The sequence below is a fragment of the Canis lupus genome, chromosome 19, assembly GCF_048164855.1.
Source record: "Canis lupus baileyi chromosome 19, mCanLup2.hap1, whole genome shotgun sequence".
Taxonomy (NCBI): Eukaryota; Metazoa; Chordata; class Mammalia; order Carnivora; family Canidae; genus Canis; species Canis lupus.
In genome coordinates this window covers 33,846,333-33,869,903 of record NC_132856.1, presented here as the reverse complement: position 1 = coordinate 33,869,903, position 23,571 = coordinate 33,846,333, and the positions used below count along the sequence as shown (strand labels likewise).

Below are 23,571 nucleotides of genomic sequence, written 5' to 3'. Positions count from 1 at the left end.
TTTTCTTTTTGACAATGCCTCGTGGCTGGGGCCAAGGGTGGGGGATGGAGTCCCAGCTGGAGGCCCAGTTTTTAGGATCCCCAGTTGGAAGAGCTTGAGTCGGAAGGGCCCGGAGTCCAAAGGACTGTGTGGGGTCCAATTCTGAAGGCCCACCTCTTGAGTTCTTGGGTCTGAAAAGCCAGGATCAAAGGTTCAGTAAAACCTGAATCCTAGAGGCTTGTTGTAGGGAGCTTCTGGGTCTCCAGGGCTCGGACTGAGGGTCTCATCCCGAAGGCCCCTTGCCTGGGTCTGAGGGCCCTTGGGCCAGGAGGCCTGGGGAGGAGGGGTCCAGCTGGAGAGGTCTCGGTCCGGCAGTCCAGCTGCGAGGGCCTAAGGCGAAAAGCCCAACAGCTGCGAGGCTATGTGGCCATCTTGGGGTTGAGGGTTCCTGGACCGCTGTGCTCAAGATGCCCTGTTTTGGGAAATGAGGACCCCGAGCCTGAGGCTGGGGGTTAGGAGAACCCGGCCTGCCTGCGGGCGGCTGCGAGGAGCTTGGAAACGCGGGTCCAAGGCAGCGGCGACCGCGACGGGGTGGCGCTAGGACCCCGCGGGAGGCGGCGGCGGCGGCGGCGGGAAGGGGCGCCCGTGTTGACAGCGGCGGCGGGGCGGCCGGCGCTAGGACCCGGCGGGCGCGGCGGGTGGCGACAGCGCGTGGGGCGGCGCGTGTTGACAGCGGCGGCGGCGGCGGCGGAGCCGGGCGGGCGGCGGGAGTCGGCGCCCGCGGTTCCTGTCCCTGGAGTCGAGGCGCTGGCGGACGGGCGTCCGGGGATGGCCTTCATGGAGAAGCCGCCGGCCCGCAAGGTGCTGCTGGACGACACGGTGCCGCTGACAGCAGCCATCGAGGCGAGCCAGAGCCTGCAGTCGCACACGGTGCGCGGCCCGCCGGGCGGGCGGAGGGCGGAGGGCGGAGGGCGGAGGGGCGGCCCCGGGCCCCGGGCGGGCGGCGGGCGGGCGGCGGGCGGCCCAGCGCGGGCCGGGGGCGCAGGCGGGCGTGGCGGTGGTCCCGGGGCGGGGCCGGATTCCCGGGCCCACCTCGGGCCGGCGGAGTGGGGCAGCCCCGGGCGGCCCGGGGGACGCTGCCCGCCTCTGCCCGCCTCTGCCCGCCTCTGTCCGCCGTCAGCCTCGGCGCCGGGGCCGCGGAGTCTCCCTGCCTCCAGCTGGGGACCCGAGCGGTGGCGATGCGGGCAAGTGCCCGGCCCGATGGAAGTGTGACTTGAGAGCCTTCTCGTTGGGACAGCGGCGTGCAGGCGGCCGGGTCGGCAGCCCCAGGTGCTGGGCAGGTGCTGGGCAGGTGCCGGGCCCGCGCGGGGAGGTGCTGAGGGACGCAGGTGTGCGGGCGCGCGCCTTCCCTCCCGCGACCTGCTGCGGGTGGGCAGGGGTAGCACCCCTCGGGATTTAGGGTCCACCGCAGTAGCGTAAAGGGCTAATAGGTCCTCCTAGTCAACACGGGCAGAGTTCATTTCTGTTGCGTGTACTGTCTTTTAGCGGGTCTTTAAACCCAGGAGTGTTTTCATTTGCCTGAACAACCCCCCCCCCCCGTTTTTTTGTTTTGAAAAAACACTGTGCATTATCATTTACAAGCAATAAACCTAGGAACCAGCAAAGAAAAAAAAAAGAGAGAGAGAGAGAAAGAAAAACAAAACAACATCAACTTAAAAAAAAAAAAAGCAAAGAAAAAAAAAGAAAGAAAAACAAAAACATCAACTAAAAAAAAAAAAAAAACCAAAACCCAAAAACAAAAACAAAAAAACAGCAAAACAGAACCCCTAAAGCTGCCATCCAGTGGGACTTTGGGAAATAATGAATGGGGGGAGAGAGAGATTCCTTAAATCGTAATGTTTTGTCAGGTCACAGAATCAGATTCCGGCTCAGAGGCTTGTTTGTTTACCATTGCAGTGTGTTTAGGGTTCATCTTCTGGAGGCGAAAGCCCCACAATAGCCTTCTGTTTCTCCTTTCTGTTCAAGCTGTTCTGGTGACTTCAAAGAGATCTTTTATTCCTGTTGTATTAAAGTGAGACTTTTTTGAACCTCAGTTTCCTCTTCCCACAGCCGTGCTTTGCAGGGTTTGGATTGTTCACAGTGTTCATTTCCAGTTAGGGAAATGATTGTATATTTTTTTAAAGTGCATGGTATTTTATCGTGCATCTCTCTCTCTCTTTTTTTTAAGATTTTATTTATTATTTCATTCATGAGAGACACAGAAAGAGAGGCAGAGACACAGGCAGAGGCAGAAGCAGGCACCATACAGGGAGCCCGACGTGGGACTCGATCCCGGGTCTCCAGGATCACGCCCTGAGCTGAAGGCGGCACTAACCGCTGAGCCACCCGGGCTGCCCATCGTGCATCTCTTTAATCCTTTTTTACAGACTTGTGAAGAGGCGCTGTGTCGGACAGAATTTGTACCCTGTCATTACATTACCATTTGTAATGTATGCCTACAGGAGTATGGGTGAAAGGTGGAAATTTAGGGCAGGTAGTCAAGAATAAATTCTGCTATTATATTCAATATTTGACTTAACTTTTGGCAAGTAATCTTACAAACTTTCACGGAGAGGGGTTGAGTCTTTTAGGTTTATTTTGTGCTGAAAGTAAGAGATGCATATAAACACTCACAGAGAACTTCTTCCAGGAAGCATTCCATGATGGCCAAGCCCTGTGCTCATTTCCACCTTAACCTAGATCAGTTTATTCTTGTAATTCTTTAGTTTTTCCTCTCCACCACGTTTTGAGAGGAGGGCCCCTTGCCTGATTTTGGGTCCCAGTCCCTAGTGTCTGATAGGATTTCATATGTGTTTGTTAAATGAATAAGCAAATGAATTGCAACCTTACTTTGCCTCTTTTTTGTTTGTGTAAAATGGTAGTGGTGAAAACTGGAACAACGTGGCGTCTGAGATGCTAAGTTAAGGGGTCAGCTCTTCAGCAAGATAGTAAAAGATGTAATAGGATTCCATTTTAACTGCAGAACTTTTCTTTAAGAAATAAAATAGAGAATGGGAGTCCCTAGAATGATGACTGATCACAAAAGACAGTGACTCACCGGAGACCCACAGAGGCAGATGTGGAGTAAAAACACTGTAGCATTGTCTTGCGCAATTTTTGACTGTTCCATGTTCTTGTCATTTTAGCCGTAGAATTGGAGACTGGGAAATGTTGCATCAGCCCTGAACTTTATTGAGAAAATCATATGCTGATGCAGACTTTCTGGATTATTAGCCTCTTATGAGTAAGTCCTTTTAAAACAGGAACTGTTGGAAATTATTTCGGAAAAAAGTAGTTGTTAATGGTGGCATATGGAAGAAAAGAGCATTGTTTTCTATTGGTAAAACTGAAGGTGGCTTTCCTACTTGTTAGCTGAAGGGAGTTGGTGTTCCAGAAGTCAGAGGGCTGTCCTCCCTTTGAAATGCTGAAAATTGGGAATTGCTCCTTGGCTGTAGGATAGAAACGTACAGAGAGAGTATACAGTAGACAGCCTTTGAGTTGGAAGAAGCAAGACGTTAACACGGTTTTGGGCAGACACTTGCTAGTCTGAGACATTGGTTGAGCAAGTCACAAAAAAGTGAACTTTTTTTTTTTTAAAGTTTCTTTTTTTTAAAATTTTTATTTATTTATGATAGTCACAGAGAGAGAGAGAAAGAGAAGCAGGCTCCATGCACCGGGAGCCCGACGTGGGATTCGACCCCGGGTCTCCAGGATCGCGCCCTGGGCCAAAGGCAGGCGCCAAACCGCTGCACCACCCAGGGATCCCAAAAATGAACTTTTTGATGTTGTAGTTTGATGTTGTAAATAGGGTAGTAAATGCCTGCCTGCCTGCCATCCAAGGTTGTTGCAAAGATCAAATGAAATAGTCTTTATGAAGTATTGGTAAAGAGCATTTCTTCTTCCATCTACTCACTCCCTGGTGAAATGACATTCAAAGGGTTAAAAAAACAACAACAAAGGGTTAAACATGTTCAAGTGTTCTTATGAATAGCTATTTTCTGTCCATAGTTCCTTCCATTTATCAATCAAGGTTGTTTAGCTTTGGGAAATACAATTTACAGCAGGAAATTTCAGGTTACATATGGTTTAAAGTTTATGGACTGGGGAGGGAAAAATTTTGTAAATTGGAAAATACAGAAGCCAGGATGGAGGGAACACAAGGTCACCACCAGAAAGGCATATTTGGTTGGGAAACTGGCAGAAAGGGCACAGACTGCTAGATGATTTGGTTCTTGACTGGGGTTTGAATGATTTTATTTTATTTTATTTTATTTTATTTTATTTTATTTTATTTTATTTTATTTTATTTTATTTTATTTTATTTTATTTATTTTATTTTATTTATTTTTTATTTTTTTTTATTTTTATTTTTTTTAAATATTTATTTATTTATTTATTTATTTATGATAGTCACACAGAGAGAGAGAGGCAGAGACACAGGCAGAGGGAGAAGCAGGCTCCATGCACCGGGAGCCCGATGTGGGATTCGATCCCGGGTCTCCAGGATCGCGCCCTGGGCCAAAGGCAGGCGCCAAACCGCTGCGCCACCCAGGGATCCCCTTATTTTATTTTTTTGAATGATTTTATTTTCACTTTTATGGAGCACAATGAATTTGGCTTCAGGAAATAGACCAGGCCTCTGCTGCAAGGAAATGAAACTTCCATAAAATCAGAAGGGACCATATTTAGGGAGGAACAGGAAGGACTTTCCAAACAAAAGGAATTTGAATAAAAAGCCATACAGGTGAATTGTGGGAGAGTTTGGGGAAGGACTAAGAGAAGACCAGGGAAATATAGGAATTCTTGGTGACGTGAAAGGGAAAACTTCTAAAAATCAATAGACCGAAAAAATGCTTACCTAGCTGAAATAGAAACCAGAGGAAACCAACAGTTTAGGAGAATGTTGTTATCAAATATGCATATCAGATTTTTTGCTGGTCAGTATGATGTAGTGTGCTAGCCCTCATCTCAGTTTTCTCCTTTTAAAATAGTCTCCTGTGAAGACCCGGGATCGAATCCCACGTCGGGCTCCCGGTGCATGGAGCCTGCTTCTCCCTCTGCCTGTGTCTCTGCCTCTCTCTCTCTCTCTCTCTGTGTGACTATCATAAATAAATAAAGAAAAAAAATATAAAAAAAAAAAAGTCTCCTGTGAGGTTCATCTGAATCAAGGCCCATTTATTCTGGTTTTGGTGCATTTTGTTCCTGAGAAACAAAAGATAATTTTAGTGATATTTGAGGCATGACAACATTTTTTAAATCTGGGAAAGATAATGTTACATGTTGAGATATTTACTGAAAATGAGTCTCTCTTTGAACCCTTGACTTTTGGAAATTGTATTCCTGCACAGTTTGTTTATTCAGCAATACTCATCAATTCAACAAAAATGTGTTGTGTACCTACTTCGTGCCAGGCACATGCTGGAGATCTGCTGATCCACTAGACAAGCTCCTGCTTTCATTGAGCTTTTGTTCTATGGGGTTCTGAGGTCTTCCATTTCCCAAGGGGTAGACAAGTCAGTCAGAGTCTTTACCTGTCATAACACAGATGGTTTTGAAGTTCCTTTTGTGGCTTGGATTATTGAGCCTCAGCTTTTTAATCAGTGGCCTTTTTTTATAGAGTCTTTTATTTTTTTTAAGATTGTATTTATTCATGAGAGACAGAGAGAGAGAGGCAGAGACATAGGCAGAGGGAGAAGCAGGCTCCCTGAGAGGAGCCGGATATGGGAGTTGATCCCAGTACCTGCTGGGTCATACCCTGAGCTGCCGAAAGCAGACACTCAACCACTGAGCCACCCATGTGCCCCTAGAGTCTTTTAAACTCTATTCATACATCATCAGAATACCTATTCGAATGTGAGGCCAAATTAGCAGACCTCATTGCCTTCAGAGCCTGACATTTTAAGGCAACCCAGTGCTCAGTATCAGGATCAATCTGGGCGTCCTTTTGGGGTGCTATTTGGAAGTTTCTTTAGAATTCCAAATTATAGTGGACACTTAAAAAAATTATTCGAAGATATTTGCATAGGCAAATACCCACCATACAATAGTTAACTTACAGCATTTCCTCATTAAAAAGTATATATTTATTTATTCATGAGAGACACAGAGAGAGAGAGAGAAAGAGAGAGAGAGGCAGAGACACAGGCAGAGGGCTTCATGCAGGGAGCCTGATGTGGGACTCGATCCTGGGACTCCAGGATCACGCCCTGGGCCGAAAGGCAGGTGCTAAACTGCTGAGCCACCCAGGTGTCCTGCATTTCCTCATTTTATAATAAGATAATAAATTTTCTTGAAATCTGATCACTTGTCTTCTACTTAGTTATGTATTTTTCCTCATTTGTTTTCGAAACCTGTTTTAGATGCAGTTACAAAAGTCCGAGTTGGAATTAGTAAATTTAGTTAATGGTATTAATTTAGAGATTGTAAGTAAACTATACCTATTGAAGTCAATTTTTTACAGACTTATTTAGGGGCTGGTGATTTGATTTGATTTGATTTGATTTTTTTGAGAGAGAGCGTGAATGTAAAGGGGCAGAGGCAGGAGGGAGAGAGAGAACCTTAGGCAGGCTTCACACCCAGCACAGAGCCTAATCTGACAACTCCTCACAACCCGGAGATCAAGATTGTGAGATCATAATCTGACCGAAATGAAGAGTCACATGCCCACCCAGGCGCCCCTTGGGGCTTGGTGATTCTTTTTTTTGTTGTTGTTTTAATTTTTTTTTAATTTTTTATTTTTGGGAGCTTGGTGATTCCTTTTTTTTTTTTTTTTTTAAAGATTTTATTTATTTATTCATGACAGAGAGAGAGAGAGACAGAGACACAGGCAGAGGGAGGAGCAGGCTCCATGCAGGGAGTCTGACGTGGGACTCCATCCTGGGACTCCAGGATCACACCCTGGGCTGAAGGCAGGCGCTTAAACCGCTGAGCCACCCAGGCTGCCCCAGGCTAGGTGATTCTTAATCTTCATTCATCACCTCTTTTGAGGATTCTCCCACTCTGAAGATTTCTCGTAGTAGGAATACAAATAAGAAGCTGGCTGTAGTTACTCGAAAGAAACAAGATTCTAGGGCTGAAGTTTATTTTAGGAGAAAAGATCTTATTTGTTTTATTCTCTGGGGGAATATTGTAAATATCCGCCCATATGTACATAGTTTCCATATAGATTGTGGTCTTAATAAGATTGTTCAAAATATAGGTTGTTGATTAATGGTCTAAATGGGTTCATTTGAGCCAATTAGAACAAACTTGTTTTCTACGAAGGCAGGTAGTGGTTCCTTTTCAAGCTGCTAGAGGTTTCTGAGTGACTTCACATAAAATGGGGATCCTTTATGTTCCAGCTTTTGGCATCCTGAAAGCAGGAGAGCTGGACCCAAACATTGTTTTAGAATTCAGAAGTGCTTGAGTGCTGGGGGGTATTGTAGGAGGGAGAGTAATAGGTTTTTTCCATTGTTTTCCCCCTGAAACTGGAAATCGTCCTTGTCAGTGACTTCTTTTATGAATAAGATGCACACAGTAGGGAAATTAAGATATGACTTCTTTACAGGAGGTGACAGAGCCCTTCATTTTCAATTTGGATTTAAAAAAAAAAATTTATTCATGAGAGACAGAGAGAGGCAGAGACATAGGCAGAGAAGGCAGGCTCCTTCAGGGGAGCCTGATGTGGGACTCCATCCCGGGACTGCGGGATCACAACCTGAGCTGAAGGCAGATGCTCAACCGCTGAGCCACCCAGGCGTCCCTCAATTTGGAGTTTTTTGAGTAAGGACTAAGGGACACGTGGTTCATCCGGGGTGAAACTTGGACCTCTGGAGGGAAAGAGTGTGCAGATTGACCACTATAGACTCCAGCTGATCTTGCTGACTACCAAATTTGGGGTGAGTCTGGCTATTTCTAGCTGGAGATCAAGCTGTCAAGAGTTTCCTCTTGCTTACTAAAGAGTACATTGTTACTGTTGTCTTCAAATAATTGAGTAGTTATTTTTTGGTGGCTAAAAGGGTATTCCTATTACTATAATATTAGTTTGGGGAACCCATTGCAACAGGAGTCTTCAAGAAATTTTTTTCTTAGTAAGAGCTTTTTTTTTTTAAAGATTTTATTTATCTATTTTACAGAGAGGGAGAAATCGTGAGCACCAGCAAGGAGAGTGGCAGGCAGAAGGAGAGGGAGAAGCAGGTTTCCTGCAGAGTAGGGAGCCCAATGTAGGACTCAGTCCTAGGACCCTGGGGTCATGACCTGAGCCAAAAGCAGATGCTTAACCGGCTAAGCCACCAGTCACCCAGTAACAGCTTTATAGCTATAATCCACATACTGTACAATTTAGTTGTTAACTTACTATACAACTCAACATAAGTATATTCACAGAGTTGTGTATTTATCTCCATAATCAATTTTATTTTTTTTATTTTTATTTTTTTAAATTTTTATTTATTTATGATAGAGAGAGAGAGAGAGGGGCAGAGACACAGGCAGAGGGAGAAGCAGGCTCCATGCACCGGGAGCCCGACGTGGGATTTGATCCCGGGTCTCCAGGATCGCGCCCTGGGCCAAAGGCAGGCGCCAAACCGCTGCGCCACCCAGGGATCCCTCCATAATCAATTTTAAAGATATATTTTTTTATTTTAGAGAGAGAGAGAGCTTGAGAGAGAGAGCAGGAAGGAGTGAGAGAATCCTCAAGTAGACTTCTGTTGAGGGCAGAGCCTGATGCTGGGCTCAATCCCAGGACCCTGAGATCATGACCTGAGCTGAAATCAAGACCCCACTGCTTAGCTGACTGAGCCAGGTGCCCATCCCCCTTAAAAGATTTATTTATTTATTTATCATAATCAACTTTAGAACATTTTCATTACCCTGAAAGGTTTAGCCATCACCCTGGGAAGTTTTCTAACATTACAGGATGTTAAACTCACAGACACGTTCTTAGCACAAGTTCTTTTACCGCTTTGGGTTTAACTCCTTTCACAATCTTATTAGAAGGATATATTCTCCATAAATGCTCATACACATGATGATCTTCTAGAACCTCACTGCCCTGAGCCTGCTCTCAGGCAGCAAATCTTAGGGTAAGAATCAGTGCTGGAGAAAGTTTTTCAGCTATAGGTTTGGAGAAGTAGCATATATCTGGACAGTGCACCTCACTGCCATATGCACTCTGCTTTAAGGAAGTCCTGGATTTGGAACAATAGATGATTATGTCCTGTCGTGAAAGAGTTACTCTGGCTTGTACCTTGCCTCGAGTATTTAGTTGTAGGTGCTGCGATGACTTGTTAGAGTAGTCCAGTGGAAGGGCAGAGGGCTCTGTGTTGGAAAGCAGGCTGTTTGTGCCCTGGCCAGCTCTCTGTTTTATGACATCTAAACAAGGCTGCCCGAATTTCTTTTGGTTATTAAATTTCTGTGGCTCATCAGAAACTGGTCATTTCTCCTCAGTTCAATTGAGGCTGTTTTTGGGGTGGTGGTGGTGGGGAATGGATAGAGTGTTACTATGGGACAATCCTGGACCTAAAATGTCAGAACTACCTGTAGCTGTGAAAAGCAGAAAGCAAGTGTCATTCTGCAGGCCTTCCCTTGAGCCTCCCCTTCCCCCCAGGGGACCGGTGTCTGGTGGGTGGGGACTCAGTGCACTTTAGTCCTGCAGAGAGAAATAGAGCCTGAAACTGTCCTGCTCACACCACACCTCTAGTCAGGCCAAGCGTCTGGCCAGCACGACATTACTCACTGTCCCTCCAGAGCACAGGGAATGGCTGGCTGGCTGACACGTTGCTACACGCTAGGCATCTCTGCATGTGACCATGTATGTAGCTCACCACATTCACTAGTCCCCTTACGCTCTTAACTCCCTGGTACTTCTTGAGCTCTGGCTTCTCAAAAGAGCACTGCACTCTGTGCTTGGGATGCAGTGGTGAGCACACCCTACTACAGGGGCTCTTAGGCTGCTGAGGATCTGTGTAAGGACACACTACTCCCCTTCTCACTCCTTAGATGGTGAGGATCATATGGGCAGCTTGTTTTGCCTCTGTCCATGTCTTTCTCTCTAAGGTTTCTTTTCCTCTTCTAAATCCAGCCTTTCCTGTCTATGTTTTATTACATTGATTCTGTTTCAAACTAGCACATTCCTTAGCATATGGATAGTAAGCATTCAGTAAATGTTTGTTGAGTAAGTGGATTTGTTGTGTGATTGCAGTTATCTGAGCTACAGCTTGGGGAACCCTTCCTGTGGACAACTACCTGCCAAGCTGGATATGCCTTTCCTTCCTCTGAAATTCCCATTCAGCTTTATTGGTTCCAAAAGTGCAAGCATTTTATATAGCCAGCCTGCCTGCCTTCCTTCCTTTAAAGATTTCTCTATTTATTTTAGAGAGAAGGCACATGCACCGGGGGTGGAGGGTGCAGAGAGAGGGGAGAACATTTCAAGCAGACCCCGTGCTGAGCACGGAGCATGACGTGGGGCTCGACTCACGACCCTAAGATCACCTGAGCAGAAACCAAGAGCTGATGCTTAACCAGCTGTACCACCCAGGCGCCTCCATAGGTGTTATTTCTTACTACTCTGTTTTCTATTTATAATCTCCCCCTCCCACACATGTGAAAGTGTAAGCATGAGCAGAGGGACAATATCTTAATGATCTTGGACAAATTGTTTAATCTGTCTGGCCTATTTCTTTGTCAAGTGGGGATAGTAAGAGTACGTTAGTGGTGCTGTGGGTATTAACTGAGCTCCACGCATAAGTGTCTGCTATTTTGATGTAGTGTCTTACCTCTATTTGCCAGAACACTAGTAACTTTTTAGGTAGGTATTAGTACTTGTTAGGGACTCAATTATGTTCAATGGGAAAAGGAGAATTATTTATATAAATGTTTGTCTCACTGTCAACTGTGACTGCTTTGTTAACAAATGGCAAGACAGACCAGTGACATGTCAAAGAGCAACTCCCCTGCCACCTTTTTCTTTTTAACTCTGAAGGAACATGTTTTGATAGCCAGGCTCAGGGGATGCAGCACAGGGGTCCCCTGCCTAGCCGCAGAGCCGGCTCTTGGTGTTCCAAGGCGGTGGCAGGAGAGATGGAAGAGGCAAACAGGCAGGCCATGGGGCTGGGCCTCTGAACGGGCAGATGTGCTCCCAGAGGCTGGGCCCCGGCAAATGCCCATTTAGCTCTTCATATCCAGGCTTTTGTTCATCACCAACATCAGCGTACACACATTTGACCTCTGGCAGTGGGGTGAAAAATAAAATAGAAAGCTGTCTGCTTTGTTCTTTCCTCTGCCACTTCCCCTGCCAAGTGACTGTGCCAGCTGACATTTGTGAGGGGCAGGTTGGGGGGGGGGTGCTTCCTGAGAAATGCACTTATATTCTGTACAGCCCTGCTGCCTTCTCTTCCCCGAAGTGTCACGCTCCAGTAGTCAGGCTGTGGACACATACACCGGGCCAGGGTGCATTTCAGTCTGTGACGCACGTGCTTTCTTCCTTGTCCGAAAGCCTCTAAGGTGTTGGGAACATTAGCCAGCACCTATGAAGAGTCTTCTGTGAGCTGCACACTGGGCCGTGTATTTTTTTTTTTTTAAGATTTTATTTATTCATGAGAGACACAGAGAGAAGAGACAGAGAGAGAGAGAGAGAGAGAGAGAGAGGGGCAGACACAGGCAGAAGGAGAAGCAGGCTCCACGCAGGGAGCCTGATGTGGGACTCGATCCCGGTCTCCAGAATCAAGCCCTGGGCTGAAGGCATTGCTAAACCGCTGAGCCCCCTGGGCTGCCCTGGGCCACGTATTAAGATAAAAAGATGAACAAAGCAGGGAGCTTATATCCTGGTAGAGGTGGCAGATGTATAAACCAAAGGTGAAGTAAGGTACTGAAAGTGCCAGTCTTCCTGGGAGCAGTGAGGGTGCAGTGGGAGAGGCTCCTTCCACCCAGGTCCTCCTGGGGGTTTGGGCTTAACAGCCTTTCAGAGAATGGGTTCTAAATCAGCACTCCCCAGGGTTTTGAACTTGTAAACTCCCTTCGTGGTAATACTGAATTGTGTAAAAAAAAAAAAAAAAAAACCCTTCTGGAAGTGACTTTGAATTAAAAATATGTTTTATTCAGATCAGTACCTTATTGAGAATTTTATTAATGTTTGGGATCTGAATTACACTGTTTTTTGCAATATGAGAGGCAGTGAGAATTGCGATAAGATAAATATAGCTTAAGGTACTGATAATGAGCATCTTCAGACAATTTGCAATTACCAGTTTTATGGTCGTTCTCACTTCTCATGTTTCTCACTAACTTCTCATTTAACTCATATTTTACAATTGGCATTTCTATAGCCTGCCTTTAGTCATGGTCCATTAGTGGGTGTAAATGAAACCATGTATGACTCATAACAAAATCAATTAAAAAGCTATGTAGTAGCCAAAACCATGATAAACCAAATAAACCATGAACACACTCATCTAAGTTCTATGACTGGCCCCATGTTTCCTTTGTGTTCACTCGGAGGCTCTCAGTCTGCTCTGGGTAGAAATGTAGAAAATATTTATTTATTTATTAAATATTTTATTTATTTATTCATGAGACACACACAGAGAGAGGCAGAGACATAGGCAGAGGGAGTAGCAGACTCCCTGTGGGGAACCCAATGTGGGACTGTATCCCAGGACCCTGGGATCATGACTTGAGCCAAAGGCAGATGCTCAACCATGGAGCCACTCAGGTGCCCTGAAAGGAGAAAATATTTAAATAATTGTTTTATTGATTTTTTTTTTTTAAGTAGAAAGAGAAACAGAAGCCTTTATGTAGCCTTTAACACATAAATCCTTCCAGAAACTCTAGTTGTTCATCCTGTTCCAAACCCTTACTAACCCACCATAAGGATCTCAGTTTAAAATACTAGAGAATAGGAGCACCTGATGGCTCAGTGGTTGAGTGTTTCCCTTCCTTCCCTCTGCTCAAGTCGTGATCCTGGAGTCCTTGGATCGAGTCCTGTCTTGGGCTCCTGGCAGGGAGCCTGCTTCTCCCTCTGCCTATGTCTCTGCCTCTCTCTCTGTGCCTCTCATGAATAAATAAATAAAATCTTAAAAAAAAAAATACTAGAAAAAAAATACTAGAGAATGACTAGTTATGTTCTCTGAGGTGAGGTTATGTTTGCAGGCTTCAGTTCATTCAGCAAATACTGCTGTGAGCATGCCGCTTACTCCTGGCCCCATGCTAGGCTCTTGGGGTGCAGATGGGAGCAAGAGAGACGTAGTCCCTGCCTTTGTTCATTCCAAAAGGATCTGTCATGGAGGATTCTGGGGTGGGGTAAAAGATGAGAAAGGGAGACTGGTGCGAGTTGTGGGGCCCCCAGGAGGCCAGACTCAGGGAACTGAATAGCAGTTGGACTGGAGCAGGTATGTAGCTCGTGGAAGTGGTATTTTAGGAGGCTTAATTTGGTAGTGGTGAGTAGGGGTCCGGGAAGAGTGTGAAGGAAGGGGAGAGGAGAGTCCAGGGTAGTAATAAAGCATTGGAGTTAGAAAGGCCACATCAGGTCAGTGGCAGGAGGGAGAGAAGGACCAGAGGGAGGTAGGAACGCAACAGAATTCCGCTAGGTAGAGGCCATGACCGAAACAAAGGCACCAGAAATGATTAGAGAAATAGTCCAAGGTAAGCAAGTGGTCTTCCCAGGAAGATCATGAGTCTGAGTATGGTTCTGGAAAGTTCGGGCAATACTGAAGAAGCAGTGGCACTTGCCATGATAATAGCTAGCATTGTTTAAGCACTTACTGTGGCCGGCTGGGTTGACCACAGCCTTTGGTAAGTTCTTTATGTCACTTATCTCATTTCCTAAGCTGGACAAATGGGTGCCCCCATGTAACCACTGTGTAACATTTTCATCACCCCAGATATTTCCTTGGGGCCTCTTTGCAGTCAGTATCCTTCCTCTGATCTCTGGTAGCTACTGGTCTGCTTTCCATTACTGTCATTTCACCTTTTCTAGAATGTCATATATAAATGGCATCTTATAGGGTATAATGTTTTGCGTCTGGCTTTTTAGCATAAAGCTTTGAGATTCTTTCATGTTGTTGCATGTTTCCTTTTATTGCTCAGTAGCATTTCACTCTTTGTTATGCATTCATTAGCTGGTTGACATTTGGGTTCTTTCCACTTTGGGGCTGTTGTGAATAGAGCTTCTATGAGCACTGGGTATTAGTCTTTGTATGGACATATTTTTATTTCTCCTGGGCAAATATCTAGGAATGGGATTGCTTAGTCATATGGTAAGCATATATTTAAAAAAGAAATGGCCAAACTCTTTTAGATTCTTACCTGATTCTCATGATAACTCTGAATTGAGTTCACTATTATTTCCGTTTTTCAGTTGGAAGAAAATGAGGTGCAGAGAGGGGAAGTAACTTGCTCCAAGTCATAGGGCTGAGGGCGGAAGAATGGTTTGTAGGCCAGTGGACTTTGAGCCATCCTCAGCCTGATTTGTTGTTAGGGCCTGCAGAGCAGTGGATCTGTTTGATGGCTCTGCTAAGCCCAGGCCTAGATGAAGATGAGTTAGCCACCCTCCTAACTGAGCTGCAGAACCAGAGACACTGGTTTGGGTTACCATTTTCCCAATTCTCCCAGCCTGCCTGCAGAGATGTGGAGTTAGTTCATTACATACTTGTGGAGGCTTTAGAGCAATGCTGCCAGTGAAATTAATGCAAACCACATATGTAATTTTAAGTTTTCTAGTAGCCACATTAGAAAAGTAAAAAGGAACAGATGAAATTAATTTAAATAATCTGTTCCTAACCCAATATATCCAGAATATTATTTCAGTAGATAATATAAAAACTATTAATATGTTTTATGTTCTTTATGTCATACAAAGTTTTTTTTTGAAATCTGTTGTGCATTTTACAATTACAACATATCTCAATTGAGAGCAGCCACATTTTAGGTGCTCAATAGCTGCGTACTGCTTGTGGCTAGTGTACTGGACAGCCCAAGATATGGACTTTAAAAATAATATCCAGGGGGCAGCCCGGGTGGCTCAGCAGTTTAGCGCCGGTTCAGCCCAGGGCGTGATCCTGGAGACCTGGGATCGAGTCCCGCATCGGGCTTCCTGCATGGAGCCTGCTTCTCCCTCTTCCTGTGTCTCTGCCTCTCTCTGTGTGTCTCTCATGAATAAATAAATAAAATTAAAAAAAAAAAATCCAGATGCATGGTTACCAACATGGAAAGAGATTCATCTTATATTAAGTTGAGGGGGAAGAGAAAAGTCATAACATACTGTGTTTAGTGTGCTTACATTTCCACAAATATCTGATGTTTATATCTGCAAGCAAATAGTCTATATACTGTCCAGTGGCTACAGTTAGCTACTTAGACTACTTAAATTTTTTAAAATTTTTTTTTAGATTTTATTTATTAATGTGAGACACACACGGAGAGGGGGAGAGAGAGAGAGAGAGAGAGAGAGAGAGAGAGAGAGACAGACAGACACACAGGCAGAGGGAGAAGCAGGCTCCATGCAGGGAGCCTGATGTGGGACTCGATCCCGGGTCTCCAGGACCACGCCCCAGGCAGCAGGCGGCACTAAACTGCTGCGCCACCGGGGCTGCCCAGACTATTTAAATTTAATAAAGTTAAATACTTAAAGTGCAGTCCCTCAGTCAACACTAGCCACAGATGCACAGTGGCTGCTATGTTGGACATCACAGCCTTGGGTCAGTACTCTGTCCAGAGGGCTGAACTGTGAGAAGGGCTGAGCTGGAGGACAGGACCTGCTAGCCCTGCAGCCAGTAGGGCTTTGTGACTATTGAGACCCAGAGTCTTCATGGTTTCTAACAGTAAAGCACAGGAAAGAGGGGCAGCTGTTGTTGGAGTTCAATAGGAGCATAGGGTGGAAACAGAACAGCCCTAGTCAAAGACCCTCTTCTGTTCTAGTACAGCTGAAATTTTTTTTTTTAATTTTTATTTATTTATGATAGTCAGAGAAAGAGAGAGAGAGAGAGGCAGAGACACAGGCAGAGGGAGAAGCAGGCTCCATGCACCGGGAGCCCGACGTGGGATTCGATCCCGGGTCTCCAGGACCGCGCCCTGGGCCAAAGGCAGGCGCCAAACCGCTGCGCCACCCAGGGATCCCTAGTACAGCTGAAATTAACCACCATTCACATTGCTGGAGGCTCCCTCCAGAAGCCTGATGTCCACTTCAGGCAAGTTCATATGAAAATGTTCCTCTCTGCTTCGCTAGAAACTGCCTCATGTTCATGGAGGAGCTTATTTAACATTGGGAAGAGAAAATAATTTTCGTATTTGCACGCAGCTTCTTTTTTTTTTTTTTAAGATTTTATTCATTCATTATAGACATAGAGAGAGAGAGAGAGGCAGAGACACAGGCTGAGGGAGAAGCAGGCTCCATGCCGGGAGCCCGATGTGGGACTCGATCCCAGGACTCCAGGATCGTGCCCTGGGCCAAAGGCAGGCGCTAAACCGCTAAGCCAACCAGGGATCCCCTTGCACGCAGCTTCTATGCAGTGCCCGAGTACATTTGGCCCGCAGTTCGTGACCTTGCAGTTGGAGGCAGCCTGCTGAGTGCAGAAGTCTTCAAGTCAGGAGACTGGGCCAGTGTTGAGAGCCCTGCAGCTCTTTCAACTCCTACTACCCAGGCCTGGGTTCCTGTTGTCCACAATCTGCCCCTCAATCTCTCAGGACTCCTTCCTCACTTGAGGGACTGGTTCTGCCTGTTTAGCTGAACTTGCTCCATCAATATGAGGGATGGAATGATGTCTAAGCATCCTGCCTCCGGCCATAGAGGATAGGAAGTCTGCCCCCCCTGTCTGTGGGGCAGACAGGCCTGGGATGGAGTCCATTCTCCTGACTTCCTAGCTGAGTGTCTGTGTTTAAGGCATCTGCCCTCTCTGAGAAGTGGGGTTCTTGTAAAAGAGAGAAAGTGACACATACCTCCAAGCACTGCCGGGAGATGGGATAAGCTGAAGGACAGTAGAATAAGTGCTCCACAAACATAGCGGTTACTACCCTCAGCTCTGAAGATGCCTATGGCAGCATGACATGTATAGTAGCTTACAGAGTTGGGATTGGAACTCCGTCCCAGAAGGACACAAGATATTTTTAATTTTTATTTTTTTAAAAGGTCTTATTTATTTATTCATGAGAGACACAGAGAGGCAGAGACATAGGTAGAGGGAGAAGCAGGCTCCCTGTGGGGAGCCCGATGCAGGACTCCATCCCAGGACCCCAGGATCATGCCCTGAGCCAAAGGCAGACGCTCAACCACTGACTACCCAGGTGCCCCCCCCCGGGGATGTTTTTAGGTGCGGTAAATTTATGTGCCATCAACCCTCCCTCATCCTTCGTGATGCTGAACAGTGAGTTCTCTTCTGTTGAAACCAGTAGGGACTTCCCTAGTTTGACTTCCCCATACTTTCAAGCTTCTTTCCCACCAAATATCTTACCACCGCTGATATTAATAGAAGAGTTAATTTGTTTGACTTTCATCTTCTGTTTTTCCAATCTCCCCAGCACAATAAAAGTGCTGGTGAGTCATAAAAGGACTAGAAGTTCTCTTACCAAAGGAAAAAAGATGATAGCTTGCATTTATCACTGATAACATCCTGTGCTCTTATCTGAGCTCAGATATCTCAATCCTTATCACTCAGGCAGGATTCTTTGTTTGAAAGTAACATGTTTTTTAAATTACCTGTGTAGTAAACCAAGGAACTTCTGGGAACATTGTTTTTCCTGATCAAGAAAGTAAAATATGCTTGAGGATAACCTAAAAAAATATGAAAAAAATAGCTAAGAGAATTTAAGCCACACCTAATTTCACCCCAGAGATAACTACTGGTAACATTTGTTGTGGGCATCCCCGGTGGCTCAGCGGTTTAGGGCTGCCTTCAGCCCAGGACCTGATCCTGGGGTCCCGAGATTGAGTCCCTCATCGGATTCCCTGCAGGGAGCCTACTTCTTCCTCTGCCTGTGTCTCTGCCTCTCTCTCTCTCTGTGTCTCTCATGAAAAAATAAAATCTTAAAAAACAAACAAACATTTGTTGTAGTTCCTCTTCTTCCTATCAATGTTATCAGTTTTTTATCTTTTCAGAATATTTAAATTACAGCATTCACTTTGTCCTGTGTAATGAAAAATTCTTTTAATATCCTTCTAAAGAGTTGCATATTCTTTCACTATATGATTAAACCATAAACAACAGGGACACCTGGGTAGCTCAATGGTTGGGCGCCTCCCTTCGACCCAGGGCGTAATCCGCCCAAGGCATGATCCTGGAGTCCTGGAATCAGGTCTGCGTTGGGCTCCCTGCATGGAGCCTGCTTCTCCCTCTGCCTGTGTCTCTGCCTCTCTCTGTGTCTCTCATGAATAAATACATAAAATCTTAAAAAGAAAAAAACCATAAACAGCATAACCATTCTCTTATTGTTGAAAACCAGATTCTTTTAGCGGGAGGCTTTTTACTTAGCTTCCTTAAAAGTGAGTATGGGGATCCCTGGGTGGCGCACCGGTTTAGCGCCTGCCTTTGGCCCGGGGCGCGATCCTGGAGACCCGGGATCGAATCCCATGTTGGGCTCCCGGTGCATGGAGCCTGCTTCTGTCTCTGCCTCTCTCTCTCTCTCTCTCTCTGTGACTATCATATTAAAAAAAAAAAAAAAAAAAAGTGAGTATGGAGGGGCAGCCCAGGTGGCTCAGCATTTTAGTGCCATCTTCAGCCCAGGGCGTGATCCTGGAGACCTGGGATCGAGTCCCATGTCGGGCTACCTGCATGGAACCTGCTTCTCCCTCTGCCTCTCTCCGTCTCTACTTAATAAATAAAATCTTAAAAAAAAAAAAAAAAAGATTAAAAAAAAGTGAGTATGGAGGGGGTGGATGGCGGGCTCAGTTGGTAGAGCAGGTGGCTCTTGATCTTGGGGTTGTGGGTTCGAGCCTTACATTGGGTATAGAGATTACTTAAAAATAAAATATTAGGGATCCCTGGGTGGCGCAGCGGTTTAGCGCCTGCCTTTGGCCCAGGGCGCGATCCTGGAGACCCGGGATCGAATCCCATGTCGGGCTCCCGGTGCATGGAGCCTGCTTCTCCCTCTGCCTATGTCTCTGCCTCTCTCTCTCTCTCTCTCTCTCTCTCTCTATGTGACTATCATAAATAAATAAAAATTTTAAAAAAATTAAATAAATAGATAATCAAATAAATAAATAAACGTGGGCATAGAAGCTGGGACAAGCGAAGCTGAGTAATAGTGCTTGCTATCAGAAATCAGAGACTGATAAAATTATTCCCTGTGTTAAAAGAGAATAGCTGCTTTTTGTTCCATTGGGGCTCTTGACAGTGCTGTGGCCATCTCCTGTGCTTGCTGTTTAGGGCCATAGTGTATTCACCTGTACACACCATGCATTCTCTATTTCATAACAGAAAAGAAAACAAACTAAATTACAAAATTGGCCTCTGTGCTGGGTGCTGTAAGTATAGAGTCTCATCCAATATTTACTGCCATCCTGTTGGAAAGATATGATTTTTGCAGATAATAAACTGAGATCAGAGGCTCAGCAGAGTTAGGTCACAAAACTAGTAAGTGGCACTGGACTTTGAATTGAGTCTCTGACTGTAAAGCCAGGCCCTTTCCCCCTGGGCACTTGAGGTTTTGGCCTGGGGAAAGAGGGCTGATCAGTACATCCACTTCCAGAAGACTTGGGGCAGTGGACCATGGGGGTGGGCAGAGAAGTGGCCCCACAAGGAGGAACAGTTCATTCCTAGCTGGTACTTGGGTTGTTACCAGCTGAGGGTGTGAGAATTGAGATACCAGAGCCCACATAAAAATCATTATTTCCAACCAGGTTGGAGTTTGTGTGGTTACTGTCTTTTCTGGCCAGCCAGCTAAATAGTAGTTTTCTGAGGTTATATTTACTGCATCTGTTTCTACACTTTTAAAAGGGCGTCGGCCCAAGAAGCTTGAGGATTATTGGAGGTCACATTTCATTTTTAATTACTATTTAAATGAGCCCGAGATATTTGAGCGTTTTTTTCCCTTTGCTTTGACGTAAGATGGCATTCATGGATTCCCATCTTAGCAAATTAAGTAATTTTCTTTGGCGTCATTTAAGGGTCTCGTACTACAGAATGCCACAGGAACTGCTGTTTAAAATGCCATGTTCAGAAAAAAACAATTTTTTTTTAAATGTCATGTTCATTCTCTAGTCATGTCTGAGGCTGAAAGGATTTTTGAGCACTGCTTTGCAGTGTTTCTCCTAGCTGAAACATCGGCTGCCTTTGAAGTTAGGTGTGGAGAGCAGCTCCCCTGGCAGGGCAGGAGACTGTCCCGCAGAGGAGAGCATGGACTTCAAAAGGCCTGGAGAAGGGAGAAGCATGCTCAGTAAGGCAGTGGCATCTCACGGCAGGCATCAAAGCACATTTATGATGTGTTCCTTGCCCTTTCTGGGAACACAGAGTAGAAACTGGAGAACTTACTTTGCATAAATGTGAAGCACACAGTTCTAAGATTCAGTTAGATTTTATTTATTTATTATTTATTATTATTTTTTAAAATAAATTTTTATTTATTTATGATAGTCACATCAGAGAGAGAGAGAGAGGCAGAGACACAGGCAGAGGGAGAAGCAGGCCCCATGCACCGGGAGCCCGACGTGGGATTCGATCCCGGGTCTCCAGGATCGTGCCCTGGGCCAAAAGCAGGCGCCAAACCGCTGCGCCACCCAGGGATCCTCAGTTAGATTTTAAATGAGATTTATTTTACTTGGTTGAAAAGGAGTTACAGTTGGCTTCACTCTTCTGAGCAAATTAGGTTAAGATAGTGGTCATTCTTCCAATGCCGTTTAAAACCCTAGTGATTTCATCGGTTTGGGGGCAGGTTTTGCACATTGCTGGAGGGCTCAGCAATGAAAATAAAACGCAGGTATGTTGTAGCACTGAGAACCTACAAATGCAACAATAAGTAATGAATATTTAGCAGAGTAAGGGGTAATCATTAATTCTAGGTGAACTATTAAGAACTGCAAGCAGCCAGGCAGGTTGCTGGTGAGCTGAGTGGCAGTCCTGCAACTGAGAATTTCCTCGGAGACCTTGTTGTCCTTCGGGGTGTTGCTGCCCACCACCCGTGAGCTGTGGCTCTTGTGCTGTGTGATACCATGGGTTTGAATATTGGGTTTATAAAGGGATGATAAATCGGGTTGGAAGATCCATGGAGACTTACTTTCTTTTTAGAAATTTTTTTTCTTTTTTATTATTTAAGTAGAGTTGACATACAGTGCTATCTTATTTTCAGATGTACAACATAGCGATCTGACAGGTCTGTGTATTACTTAGTGCTTACCACAATAAATGTAGTCACCATACAGTGTTAATATTAATTCTTAATTATTTAATTTTAATAATTAATTCTAATGATTATCAAGTAATTAATGTAATTATAAGAAATCATTAAATATCGTTATTATTGACTATACTCGCTATACTGTACTTTTTTTTTTTTTAAGATTTATTTATTTATTCATGAGAGACATAGAGAGGCAGAAGCAGGCAGGCTCCCTGCAGGAGCCTGATGCAGGACTCCATTCTGGAACTCCAGGATCATGCCCTGATCCGAAGGCAGATGCTCAACCGCTGAGCCACCCAGGCATCCCTATACTGTACTTTGTCTCTGTGACTTATTTATTTTATAACTGGAAGTTTGTACGTCTTAATCCCCTTCACCTGTTTTCACCCATGCCCGGACCCTCATGGAGATTTTCTTGAGGATGCTGTTTGACTTTTCCTAGATGTAAGTGCACATGAAAAAGACCAGCAAGCTTCCTCCTTCCCAAAAGAGCAAGCAGTCAGTTAACAAAATACCCACCAAGGATTATTTGCTGCACTTCTACTACTGGGCTGACCTTGTGCTGGGTGCTGTTTGCAATACAAAGAAATATGTGATCCTAGCCCTAAAAAACTTAATTCAGTTGGAGAGCGCCCCCCTCTCCACAGACATAGGTAGATATAGATAGGACAGAAATAGCAGTAACATGATTAAACAGCTACCCTTGCCAGGTGTTGTCTAGGTAAAACAGAGAGGGCAGTAAGTAAGGGACGTCTGGGAGACACAGAGTCTGGGTAGAGGAGAAGGAACGTGTTAAGACGCTTTGGTTAGGTGATAGCAGAACTTGGAAGCTAGGCTGAGGAGTTGGGTTTTATTCTGTGGCCAGTGGGAGCCCTGGAAGGTTCCTGAGCAAGGAAGTAGGATAATGTTGGATGTCCAGCAAGTTCATGTGTGCTCAGTGTTCTCTGTGGGCCTTCCTATGAGGGGAAAGTGCCAGAAGAAAGTAGGTTTGGGAATGAACCCGAGAGAGTGGTGTGGCTAGTAGGTGCTGGAGACCTGGCCTCCTATCCCAGAGGTGTCAAGGCATACTCACTGTCCCCAGCTGCACAATGAGGGTAATGGTTCTTTCTTACCTCAAAGAACCATCAGCAGATGGTATGAGTTGTACCTGTGAGCCACCACTCCAGGGCCCTGAGTAGGTGGGACCCCTACAGGGCTCAGTTTAGGTACATACTCTACCCTTGAAGAGGCAGGGAGGGATGAGGACGGGGATAGAGGAGGCTGTAAGGTTGGTGGGTGCGTGGTTCATTTGTTTCCTTCCTCTCTTGAGAGGGTTTTTATTTTTACACTGTAAAGCTGCTTCCTTTTTAAGAAGTTTTTTTAAGATGGCTCTTGCGCCTGGCTGCACATTACAGTCACCTGGGGAACTTTTAGGACCTACTAATGCCTATGCTTCAGCCCAGACAAGTTAAATCAGAATCTCTGGGAGGGAGGATGGAACCACTGGTATCTAGTTTTTTGTTTGTTTGTTTGGTTTTTTAACTTCTCTAGGTGATTATAGAATGCAGCAGGGTTGAGACCCTCTGCTTTGGAGATAGTGATGTGGGAACACTGACAAGGTGTAAAATATCTCCAAACAGCTGTCTGCATCTCTCTGTACTTTGAGTCTCTGAGTAAATCTGATATCTGTGCCAAAAGGGGAGGGAGAAGAATTATGCAGGTTATTCTGGCTTGAAGGTTTGCTGAAGTTTTGGCTTTAGCTCCTTGAACACCTTTTTTCCAAAGTGATCTGTGTTTGTAGTCTCCTTAAGGTAATTTGGGGCCAGACAGGTTCAAAATAAGTTTTCCTCCTCAGTTTTTCCTAAAATTTCACCAAACCACGGCATCTTTGAATATCAGCTATTGCGCAGGGAAATCTTAAGTATATATCTTTCCGAAAACTCCAGTAACAAAAGTGAGGATGCTTACTTGGAAAATGGCCTGTGTTGGAAGCATTAATCAACAGTTATGGAAACGACAGCCCCAACCCCGACTTCCCCCTCAGGATTGGAGTCAGTAGATCAGCATCATTAGAGATGAACCACCTGAGTTCCACCAGCTAGTGAGGATCCCCATCTTTCAGGGCTGCAGAAAGAGCTCGGGGCTCCCCGGGTCACCAGTCATGCGTGTCTGGTTGGAAGGTCTTGGGAATCAGGTACTTGGGTTGCACTTCCCACTCAGCTGCTTCCCACTTGTGTGACCTTGGACAGCTCACGCAACTTTGCCCGAGCCGAG

General features: G+C 45.3%; 1 protein-coding gene and 1 long non-coding RNA gene across 33 annotated transcripts in view; both read left to right on the top strand.

Moving 5' to 3' along the window:
* Positions 1–684: 684 nt before the first annotated feature.
* PXK (PX domain containing serine/threonine kinase like) overlaps positions 685–23,571 on the top strand; it is a 141,228-nt gene continuing 118,341 nt past the window's right edge. For 25 of the 32 annotated variants that reach the window (XR_012011889.1, XR_012011886.1, XR_012011883.1 and 22 more), the window contains exon 1: positions 698–909. Coding sequence is in view for 24 of the 32 variants with exons in the window: in XM_072785651.1 (XP_072641752.1) it covers positions 808–909 (102 nt within the window). In the remaining 8 variants the exon portion in view is untranslated. Of the gene's footprint in view, positions 910–23,571 lie in introns of all 32 variants that reach the window. The other 7 variants (XM_072785666.1, XM_072785665.1, XM_072785647.1 and 4 more) reach the window with 4 other exon arrangements.
* On the top strand, positions 3,163–6,815 carry LOC140610103 (uncharacterized). Its single transcript, XR_012011893.1, has 2 exons — positions 3,163–3,262; positions 5,010–6,815. It is a non-coding gene; the product is annotated as an uncharacterized lncRNA (long non-coding RNA).